This window comes from Anopheles marshallii, chromosome 3 (genome assembly GCF_943734725.1).
Source record: "Anopheles marshallii chromosome 3, idAnoMarsDA_429_01, whole genome shotgun sequence".
Lineage (NCBI taxonomy): Eukaryota > Metazoa > Arthropoda > Insecta > Diptera > Culicidae > Anopheles > Anopheles marshallii.
This window is the reverse complement of record NC_071327.1, coordinates 49,172,653-49,184,933: the sequence shown is the minus strand read 5'-3', so window position 1 is coordinate 49,184,933 and position 12,281 is coordinate 49,172,653. Positions and strand designations below refer to the sequence as shown.

Here is a 12,281-nt window from a genome sequence, read left to right as displayed (position 1 = left end):
GTTGGCAATCAACATTTCTTTTTTCATTTTGATATTTTTAATTGATAAATAATTTTTCCATAGCTACAAAATAAAACACGGAAACACTCACGACATGGAGGTACTTCGTACAAAATATAGTGGCGGAGGATTTAATGTGTAACTATAGAAACTTTATTATAGAAATTTAAAAAAAAAGTATCTGAACGACGTATAGATACTTTTTTTTTAAATTATATCAACATTTTCTTCTTCTCGACGCCGATGGAGGCGCATGGTACTTAGTGAAAAAAGAACATGACAGAGACACAGGATGTAGTTTACTATTTTTTATGCATCATGCAATAGAAATTCCGTATCAATACGCCCTGGCCGTTCTTGTTGAGTAACAAAAGTATAGAAATTTCGTTATGTATGTATAAATCGATTGTTGCTTAAAAAAATTCAATTAAGAATCTCTCTTATCGATCCTTTTCCGATCGTTTCTACTAAATAAATATGTCATTGTCCGCACACCGGATACGAAGTAACAGGAAACTTTCGTACCGTGACGTTGAAGTAACTGAAAACTTTCCTATTGCAGCATCATACAAAAAACTTTCCACAACTTGCCGGACATTTGTTCACCGAACGGAGTTTTCCTCCACTCTGCGTCAATGGAATGTCTGTGCAAAATGAACCAGAAAGATGGATAGAGAAAATTGAACTCAACGATGGGTTCGGATGCATCGGTGTAGAATAAAATATAACAAAAAAAAAACTTTCAACCCTCACACTCCTGCTACTGCTATCGACATGTAGTAGGAACCGTGCCGTGCTTATGCACATTTTTCCACGCATCCATCGCTTCGTTGCACCCGGTATAGGGTTTGGTTATTCATGTGCAAATAAATACTTTTTCCATCCAATGCCCAGACCTGAAGCGTGGAAAACCCACCACACAAACACACACACAGAGGCAGACAATATTCTATTTTGTTTCGTGAGAACTATTTGTCTACCGGAGTTTTCCATCATAGTTTTGCCCCTGTTCTGCAGCTCCTACATCCACCTACATCCATATTTTGTGCGATCCCGTCAACTTAATCGAAAATTGTCTGCTAGAATTAATTAAAAGTTTTTTGATTGCAATGCCGCCGTCCATTGGCTGGGGTGATTGCGGCTGGGTGGCAAAAGGTACAACAGCGGCCAGGCAGACTGGCAACGGGGGAGGGGGCAGGGAAGTATTTCAACCGGAAATGGTCGAAGCATTGTTTGACGCGAAACCTACCAGGCTTGGTTGAGAGGAGTGCTTTATGATGTTGTCCCTGTTCTAGAACCACTGACCGTTGGATAGCGTAACATAACTATGCTTTTCATTAAACTTTGCATCTTAAGCCAGTGAATTCTTTTCTCTTCCCCCTGGCGGATGGAAGGGTGGATTGTGGAATAGCTGTACTTTCTATGTTCTCATCTACTTTATTTCCACCCACGATGGTGGAAGGTTTCGCCAGGTCAGGTAAGTGTAGCTTCGCTTTACTTCCTCTTGCTTTCAGCGAAATGCTTGCATCCCCTTACTGCTAGTAAAACAACACAAAAACATGCAGAAGTTGATGAAGATGGAAAGTTACATCGTGCCGCAACATTGTACACGCGAGGAAAAATGGTTTCCCATTTTCCGACAGTGAAAAATAGCACTAAAAATGGGAACTGCTAATGGCAAAGGTGTTCCCGGTGAGTTTGTGTTTCGAAGGTAGGTGTGCATGGATGTGCTATGGTTTTTAGTACAAAAAATGAAATAACGATAAGCAAACCGGACCGGATGCAACTTTGACCCACCGTGGTGTGGTGTAAGTTGTTGTAAAATAGTTGATAACATTTACTGTACTTTCAAGTGGGTTGCAAAAACACATTTGCGAGCTTCATTTGCCTCATTGAATAGTTTAAATTTGTTTAGAGCATCTAGCACACTTGAAACGAAACTGAGTCTATTGATTAAATACAGTAAAACATCAAACGACGTCTTACCATATTCAATAATTACATCCTCAGCCATTACTATATGAAGGTACAGGCAGTCCCCGAGATACGCGGTTCCTCTTATACGCAGATGCGGAGATACGCGTTTTTTTTGAAAATTGGACAGTTGTGTTAGTTTAAAGCACAAAATCTAAGCAAAAAGGTGTAAAATTGATCTAAAATAGCTTCCCTTGTTCTATAAAACATTTGTTTTTGGTTTATTTTAATGTATTCTATCAAAAAGTAGCCTTGTTTGATGAATAAATTAAATGCAGAGAAGGAAGTCAACTATCTAACTTTAAAGTATAAACAATTTAACTCCCGGATTCGACTTACGTGGAAATTCGAGATACGTGAATTTTTCCCGGGTTATAGCGGTCCGCTATAATAGCGTATCTCGCGGACTGCCTGTACATTAAATACTTCCATCACTAACTAACTCGAAGGCAAATGGTTGCATTTTTATTGTTTCGATTGCACTCAGAGCCGACAATGATGCTTAAAGGGGTTAACAGACCCCGTTCTTGCGATTGTTAAATCGCTTGCTACAGGTCGCTCCTATAGTGCAAACTCATTTTGTCAACACTATTTGACGATCTCTGGTGCTATTCCGGTACAGGGCGATGCAGTGATCATAACTAAGCAGCGAACAATTTGAATCTCATTTATTGTCAACCTGCTTAAGTCCATCGTAATAATTCGTTAATCTGACAAAGTACCAGTGGCGCGTTTAACGGCAAGCAAACTAAGCGGTGGCGGGGGGCTGAACAGGGCCCCGTGCCGATGAGGTTTTCATTAAAAAACACCCTGCTGCCTTGTGGCCCATCCATCTGTTAATAAATATTAACATCGAATCTGGCAACATTTTCACGGTAGATGGCGTTGTCGTCGTTGATCATTATTGTATTCGATTGGACCGAAATTGGGGTTCGACCAGGGGTCACTGGCAACAGAATCTTAAGATAAAGATCAAGATCTAAGTGATCGGGAGATATAAGATCCTCTAGGTTAAATCAATCGGTCAAACAATTAAGAAGTAACTTAACTAAATGGAATTTGTAATCTTTTCAATCGAGACCAGCAGTATTCTTTCAGTAGGAAATATCCTAGGAGAAGCTGAACTCAGAGTTTCAACACGGATTCATTTGAACCTCTCTCGGAAGTACTACCTGGAACCCTCTACTGGATAAGCTCGCAAGTATTGGTTTGAAAATGACATATCACTTGGTAAATATTGTTCATGTTACGAAAGTAGTCATTGTTTTGTTCAAGGATGGCGATATTTTGTGGAAAACACAAAGATGGTTGATCACGTCCATTTAATTGTATAGTACATTTATAATTTATTAAAGTTTTTTATTGTTTGTTAATAAAAACAAATATTGAGAGTTTAAAGCGTACTTCATAGGAAAAAAAAACCAACAATACCTCGCAGAAAGCTTACTTACTTACCCACAAAACACCCTCCTATTATTAAATGCTAATTTAACGAGATTGTTTTTCTTTTCGGCCATTTTTCCTCAACATCAACATTAACCGGCAACGAACAATGCAGACAAAGAGTGCGACGAGATAAGCCAACGACGTCGGCCGTAAATAATCCACCGCATTTTCTACTATCCAACAGCGCAATCTTTGGGTAGTTGGATGTTGATTTTAAATTTCTCAGCCTACCTTGTTGTGTTACCCGAAAACCCCTTTTCCGTACCCTGTGGTATTTTCTTTTCCTTACACATGATATACCAACAATCGTACATCGTAGCAACCAGCGATGGTAAGAGGTTTGTGAATAATTAGAAAACATTTTTCACTTCCCTAAAACACAATGAACATCCTTACCAAATAGTAACGTATCACACACATTTGAAGGACCTCAGGGTTTTGTTTTTTCGTGCATAATGACCCAAAAACGACCCGTTAACTACCCGTTTGGGTTCAAGCCTCGACCAACCCGGATCCATCAGGCACTTAATCATGTTGAGGGTTGAGTGGAAGAAAAAACAACCCATACACCATGTTTATGCTTCGCGGAATTTGCCCTACAAGGCTGGACAACACGACAAGAAACGCCACTTAGCGGCATATTCTCGGGTGTTTCCATCCTAAAGGATTTAATTTGTCTTTTTACCAGTTCTTTGCTTTCACTTCCTTCATCTGGATGTAATGCAGAGAGCCTTGTAATCGTGGTTTCTTGCTGTAACGCTCTCGAAGCCCTGTAACCGTTCAATTCGAACGCAGTACCGACGCGTTCACCGTAACCGCAGGTCCGAAAGATTTCATCGATGGTGCAGAAACTGTGTTCGTGTGTGGAACATTAAACATATTACACGAGAACGGCACCAACGACGATATGGCTCATTGAGGCTACGCAAAACTCACATGGCTGCTCGAGGGCTGCATCAACGCGACTGCAAAACACAAAACAAACACCAAACCATTTCATTTGCCTTTCGACATTTTGTTTCTCGTCCTTTTTGCACACGTCCTCGGACCGTGCCGCACAGGGTGGTGAGTGGGTGGGTGGTGGAATTGTTGGCAAAATTTAACCGCAATGCTGACATGCTTTTCAAATGCAAATTACCATGTTTAGGGTGGGGCTGTGAGTAGGAAGGAGAAAAAACGTCAAATACTCACCATACCACCAGCACATCCGGTAAGAGGAATATAATCCTACTTCCTGCTTGTTGGAGGAAGAGTGCGAACCAAACCATTTTTCTTCTTTTCGATGCTCGGCACGGCAATCAAACTTCCTTTTTTACCCTTACCGTGACACAGCCGGGTGGCTCTTAGGGTGGCCGGAACATATTATACTCAAACAGACACGGTTTGCGAGCGTGAAGGACCAATAAAAGAAGAAAAGAAAGTTTTCTACTGTTAAGGGTTTTCTATTTCAACTACTTACGGTCTAATGAGAACATTGTGGTGGGATCGACATAGGAAGAAAAGTGAGGGAAGTGGTGGTAATGCGTGGCCACTGCATTTCATAAATATGTTGATGCTGGGCACCGATAACAAGCTTTATTAGAACGCCCTTTTATACACATCCAACGACCTTTCCAATTGTCATGGGTTTTCTTACATGGAGGCTGTTCCCGGTTGTACGGATACGCCATGGACTACTTGGAGCGACATGCAAAGTTTAAATTTTGAACTTTGTATAAATCGTTCTGTGTACGAGTTATGTGCAGGTCGTTACTAGTGTTGAGTGATTCCGATTCAGATGTATGAATCAGAATGAATATTTAGCCGAATGAATGACTCTTAATCTCGGTTTTGAAGATCCATGAATCCTGCTGAATAGCCGAATGAATGACTCTTAATCTCGGTTTTGAAGATCCATGAAACATTGATCAATCCTCAAAATACGAATTAAAGAATCCTTAAATATACCAATAGTAATGATACAAACAAAAAAATAGTAATTTAAATTTTAAAGAGATAAAAAGATAAATCATGAGCAAAATTGTAAAAATTTAAAATTTACTGAATGAATTAAAGACTAAAAAATAACAAAATTAATTAAACACATAATACATTTTATAAAATCTTATACATTTGACCTTTGTATTAATCGACCCTCAGAAACTGCTTGACCCCTGAGTTGAAGAATGCAAAAAGTACAGCACTTGCACGGTGTATAATATGGCCGGTTTCGTACTTGTGAAACCCTCAGCGAGGCTACATGCTGCTTCGCCAATCAGGTTGTTCCTTCCGACGCACTTCGAAGCTTTTTCAGAGGAATACATTAGCATACGGAAATGGTTAACAAGCCGTTCGGTTTGCCTTTCCGGTCCAGCTTTTTTTTTCTTTGTTTGTTTGTTCTTTGCCTCAATGCAGCCCCAATGCTCTCGATTTCGTCGCAGCAAACCTTCAATGGGACCAAACGGTATGTCTTTCACCTCTCGTAGTTGGAAGTTGTTCGTTTGGCCCTTTTTTCTTTCTGACCGATTTGCAAGTAGAAGCTAAAAATTTGCATAGATCATCATCGTTCTCGTCGTTAGGATAAATTCGTTAAATTTTCCCCCTTTGCCACATGCCACAATCTTGAACAAACTTGCAAACAGCTTAAACCAAGACAAGATTGTGCAATTGCAAAAACAGGACAAATTTGTCGAAACAGTGTGGAAAGGAAAACACAACTAAAACATTTTCCTCGCTCCCGAACGGATCTTTTACCTTTTGTATGCCCGCCTTGGATGAAACCTTACGGGCGTAGACACGGTTCGTTACTTACCCTCGTTAGTGGAAAACGATATGGTGAATTCAAAGGAACAAACAAAACGGGCTTGAAGCAACTCTTCAAACGCAATAGAAAACCACGAAAAGTCTGTGACCAAAATAATAAACAAAAATTATCTGTTCCCTTTTCTTCCGAACAGGAAACGCATTAGGAAAGAATGCATGCAAAGAACCTCACAATAAAAATAAGAGCGGCAATTTGAAACTATTTAAAATAAATTAATTACATAAATATTTCTCGAAAAACGAATGAAAAGCACGAACACTATGTGGCTCACTGTATGCGACAACATTTATCTATTTTATTTTGTAACGGACCAGCATCTCATCATGCCTAAAAGACTGACAGCGCTTTACCGTTTGACACCGATTATTTTGGAATCACTTTTAGCTCATTGGAAGACAAATGTTCTCTCATTCACGCTGTACTAAACGTGTTGGTGTGTGTGTGTTTATTTTTGTTATGTACTATATGTTTCTGTTATCTGTAATAGTGTTTGATTTTCTAATACATAGCGCGTACGATTCTCGCGCCAGCTAAAAGCACTAAAACGAACCACAGCTGCATTGTACGATGCAGAACATATTCATCCACCAGCAATCATGCGTTTCCACTCATTGCCGTACCATTTGTTGTGCCGAACTGTTCTACATCCATTACGAATCTAGTAATATGTATCCTTCATTTTTGTGCGCAAATTGCTGCTGTGCATCGAGCATTAAACTAAACGGGACAACTAATCCCTTTTGTCCATAACGTTTTCCTTTTTCTGTGCGTGTGCAGAATCCAATTCTCATCCGCTGCAGTTTTACTTTGTGCAGTAAGTTAGCTGGCATAGGCATCAGGCGGACACAGTTTACTTCATCTCCTTCAGCACCTGCCGGAATTTGTCCAAAAAGATGTCCACATGCTTCTCGCCAAAGATAAGTGCCGGACGGAAGCGAATGCTCAAATCACCACAACCGCCAGACAAAACTCCTGAAATGGATTCACAGGCAACAATTAGTTGGAAACAATTAGCAACAACAACACAAACATTTCAATCCACTGACTTCACGTATCGCTTTAAATTACCTTTCTGCTTAAGCGCTGCCACAATGTCGTCGCGCAGCTTTGGTGTTGCGCAATTAATCGCCAGGAAGGTTCCCCGGCCGCGTGCCGCACTCAAAAGATGTGGGAAATCGTTCTGCGCTTGCATCAAGCCCAGCTTCAGCTTGTCACCCGTGCGACGCACATTCTCCAAAAGCGATTCCTGCTTTATCACGCGCAAAATCGACTCCAGCAGCAACAGCTTGCCCGGATCACCCATCCAGGTGTTAAACACACGGTAGGGTTGCGATGGTTTCATGTGCGCGCCATGGTAGTATCCACCCAGCTGCATCTTCTTGCTGAACGTCACCACATCCGGTGGGCTCGGCAGATTGAAGTGCTCGTGACACCAGATCTTACCGGTCGGTCCACCGCCCGTCTGTACCTCATCAATTAGCAGCGCACTACCGCGAGATTTGGCAATTTTCTGCAGCTGTTGGAAAAATTCGGGAGAAGCTTCGTTGTCACCGCCCTCGCTCTGGATCGGTTCCACAATGATACCAGCCACCGGAACGCCCCGCTTGCCATACTGTTCAATCAGACGCTCTACCTCGGCCAAACAACGGGCGTCTTCCTGAGCGTTTTCGCGCACATTTTCCTCCAATGGGTAGCGATACTGTGGGAATGGTGCGATTGGCCAATCGAACGATGGTACATCGATCTTGTGGATGTACTTCGAATGTGTCGTCGACAGACACCCGAGTGTACGGCCGTGGAACGCACCATGGAAGCTTAAGATGCTAAGTTTTGGCGCACCGGGAACTTGATTTATCATGCACGATTGAATCTCCGCCTCGGTGAATGGAGTGGCTTCACCGCGCTGCTTCTTCTGGTACCAGATGAAAATATTCTTAAAAGCGTTCTCGTTCGAGCACGAACCGCACATCATTGTCGTGACGTGATCGAGCCCAACGGGAGCAACGGACATCAGCACGTTTTGCAACCGATTGGGCCAATCTTCACCGGGAAACACACCCAAAGCCGGGCGGTTGATGAGAGCTGAAATAAAAGGGTAAAACCACGTTAGTATGTGGAATATGTGAATGTGGAAGTTTGCTATAATTTTGCCATAATACGATACGGTGTCTTGGCTGAAGTGTAAGATTAATATTATTCATCTGCACAACTTATTTACAGGCAATTCCCGAGGTACGCTATTATTGTGGACCGCCCCGGGAATCCGGGAATGATTCGCGTATCTCGAATTTCCGCGTAAGTCGAAACTGGTCGAATCGTTCATACTTCAAAGTTAGTTAGTTGACTTTCTTGTCTGCACATAATTTATTCAGCAAATCCGGCGACTTTTGAGATAAAAACATTAAACACAATCACAATCTGGTAGCTACATTGGACCTTGCGTCTTAAAAACTGTTTCCGTAACTCACGTTAAAAACATTGGAAATCGTTACTGTACCAGAATAACTGATGTATTATGTTTGAGAATATAGAACATGAGATATTAATTCAGACGAGTTACGGCTTCAACCAGACGGTACTACGTGTGTGTAGAAATGGACCAATCTATTGGCCTCCAAGATCATTCGATTCAATTCGATTGATTTAATATTGACCGAAATGGGAACCGAATTGCGAACTGGATTAATGCACTTTGTCCTTTCATCACTGTTCGCCACCGAACATAAATAAAAGGTTTTGAGATTTTGCTCGTTCAAAGTGGGAATTTGCGTAGCATTCCCGTTATGCCAAAAAAATCGCTCAAAAAAGTACTCACTATGAGCGGCTGAATTGTACGTAATTTAATTAAAAATAACTCCATATGGCCAACAAACGACAGTGTACCGACAAAAATACCCCGCAAAGCTTATTTGGTTAGCCAGCATTCTAGTGCAACAAATGCAATCACCACCCTACATTGCACGTAGGGTATTTGGTGACCTTAGACAGCACAAAACAGTGAATTCCTAACCTTGACAACAATTTCCAGCTTGTCTCTAATTTGCCCCATTTTGTACCGGTACAAACGCGTCGGTTCCCCCACCACCCAGACGAATAGAGCAACGTTTGGCCATACGCCACGCGACACGCGTCCAACCTGATAAGGCAAAACCATCAGATAAACCATCAGATGCACTCCTATACGAGGGTATAAAGAATTGCACATGGGAATTGGTTTTCGTTATCGATGGAAGTATTTTCTAGCGAAATATGGCTGCAAAATCTTATCATGCAGATTACAGGATACAAAGACAGTTTACGCAATTCAGTCAATTTTTGTTACGATAACTTCAATTAAAATATACATTACAAATCTGTTGTACTAGCTGAATGGCACGTTTCAAATATTCTCAAACTAAACTTTACTAGTTTTGAATACCAATTTTCCTTACATTTATACAAATAATTACTTACATTACATACAAATAATTACCTGAAAGGTTATGATCATCCCGGAAGACATTCAGCAACTCCTTATGATTGTAACCGAGCGGTACCGACGAAATTTGGGTGTAAATGTCTAGTAGCACATTGCCATCCACATCCTGCAGATAGTTTCCGAACGATTTGTCATAGTCCACAAACATTTGAACCGAGTTGGCGTTCTACGTTGTTGGCCACGTGCGAGATGGAATTAGGAAAAAAAACATAATGAATGGCAAGCATTTTCATTGTACGGAGTAGAGACAAAAAGTAATGGACAATAGAAGAATCCAAAAATAGAGCGATGCGTAGTTAAACATGCTCTAGCAGAAGTGATGCGAATAACACCTTTTTTCAAGTTCAATACCAGCCATCTTGAGGAATTGGTCCAACCAACCACGTGAAACTATGGGTAAAAACGTTTCATGCGGGTGTGCCACATCAATTTACCTCAACCCCTTAGAGGTCAGGCAACCGACGAAAAAAAAGACTAAATAATCAAATCATTCCGCCGTTACTCTACGAACGCGGTTGGTGCACCAAAAATATTGGACACTATGTGTTATTTTTATAATTTTTAATCGTCTTCAATCGTTGGCCGGTCAACACACCCTCCTGAATGAAGTGAGACATGGTGGTACGTTGCTACAAAATATCATCTTCTGTTTTGCGTATCGTTTGAGAGACATTTCATTGACGATACGTAACGATGTGTCGAGGAAAAGCACCTACGGTCTGCAGGAAAGTGTGCAATGCTTTGCGTTCCTTCCGCAGGGGCACGCCAACAACAGACACATCGGGTGTGGAGGAATATAAACAATTGATTGAAAGCAATTCCCTTCAATTGATACCAATTTGTGGGCATAGGGCGCGTCCGTTACGCGTCACACCACAATCAATGGAGGAGGACACCGATCCCGATTGCTCGCAATGCAATCAACGCCCTTCCACAAAGAATGTCTTTCTCGGCACGTTCAATCTGCCACAATCCTGTCAGGTTATCAGCATACCTGCAGTTGATTTAGCTGTTGCAACAGTGCTCTTGACTTTGGTCCAGGAACTTCGGTTTTCAAGGATGGTGCAGCCGGTTCGGTCAACGGAACAGCGGCAAAGTGGCGGCTCACTAAAACAAAACGAAAGGAGGAAATGAAAGTCAGTTTTAAAGGTTTTTTTTCCCTGAATCAAAAGTAAATAACTTACATTGGACCAAAGAACGATGGCGCCGTTGGCATTCGGTGCGTGCCAGAACGGTACCGATTTGTTTGAGCAACATTTTCCACTGCACGTACTTTTGCACACTGCACAATCTTAAACCTGAAAACACTTTTCACAGCACACAACAATTCGCACCTTTCCAGCGACGGTTCTAGCAGTGTAGAGATTTTTTTTCCACCGGGAGACGTTTCAATAGAACATGCGCGGAAATGTTACCCCGCTACACACAACACACACTCGCTTCGGATTTTCGTGGTATATCAAGCACACTGGACCGGCACGACAGTGCAAGCTGAAAACTTCCGTTCCGTTCTCGACAACGTACTGATTCTGTTTGTACCCCGATGTCGTAGGGAATGTTCAATTTATTCTACCCGTATGTACCACCTCCGACGTACAACGTATTTTCAAACCGCACCGACAGATCCAGTGTTTTTCAATCTATTTATCTGTATTTTCACACCAGCGGTTGAAAGCATCTCTTTCCGACAGCTGTCAAAATTATCAAGTACAGGTAGTACCCGAGATACACTATGAATGTGGATCGCGATAATTAGAGATGGGTAAATTCCTACTTTCTCCTGGTCAATCCCAACTAATGCAACTCCGGCCCATTCCAGAGTTAACTCCGGAGCAACTCTAGGACATTCAGTAAGCAGTGGTGGCTTCAAGGCTCAAGTCTCCATGAAAACTGAGGAAAACCATAGAATAGTGCTAAAATATCACGAAACTATTGAAAATTCCTATGTCAACTGTGGATGAACCTAACCAAATCCACTGACTCCAGTGTTGATTGCAGCATTGACTCCCGTGTTAACTCCGAAGTAAATCGGAGCCGAATCCGGATTATTCTGGTGCATCGGATTTTGTAAGGCATCTCGGCTAGCATTTTAAACGAAACAAATTACAATTGATTATAACAAAAAAATTAGATTGGATTTATTTAATTATTTATTTATATTTGATCCACTTTTATAGTACAAATTCATTGAGGTCAGTTCATAATTAAAAATTCTAGTATCTGCAAGCTCACCAATAACAAAACGTGTAACTTGAACACATCTGTACACTTTTTTGTTGTTGCATGTAGAAATCAGGCAAATCCTGTTTTCAATACTAAATTATTTTCCTTGGATGTTATTCGCCATTAGGTCAGATAAACGATTTTCCGTCGTAACGATGCCTACCGTGACCGGGATACTAAATATATTCTTAAAACGTAGCCAGATAGTTAATCCTTGCTACTGGGAAAAGTACCAGATGTGATCCGGTATCGATAATGTCGTCTGATACAAGCTCTTCCCCCTATTATTATAATATATTACGATTATAAACACATAGTCCAACACGAAAATTATATCTTACCAACGAAAAAAAAAAG

At 41.3% G+C, this 12,281-nt stretch overlaps 1 protein-coding gene across 1 annotated transcript; it reads right to left on the bottom strand.

The window, feature by feature from the left end:
• Positions 1 to 7,073: 7,073 nt before the first annotated feature.
• LOC128711720 (4-aminobutyrate aminotransferase, mitochondrial) lies at positions 7,074 to 10,958 on the bottom strand. The gene is made up of 5 exons (XM_053806603.1): positions 10,886 to 10,958; positions 10,696 to 10,808; positions 9,696 to 9,867; positions 7,292 to 8,305; positions 7,074 to 7,195 (listed from the first exon to the last, which is right to left on the bottom strand). Exons 1-5 carry the CDS (start codon positions 10,956 to 10,958, stop codon positions 7,074 to 7,076), a joined length of 1,494 nt encoding a protein of 497 aa, XP_053662578.1.
• Between the last annotated feature and the right edge of the window lie 1,323 nt (positions 10,959 to 12,281).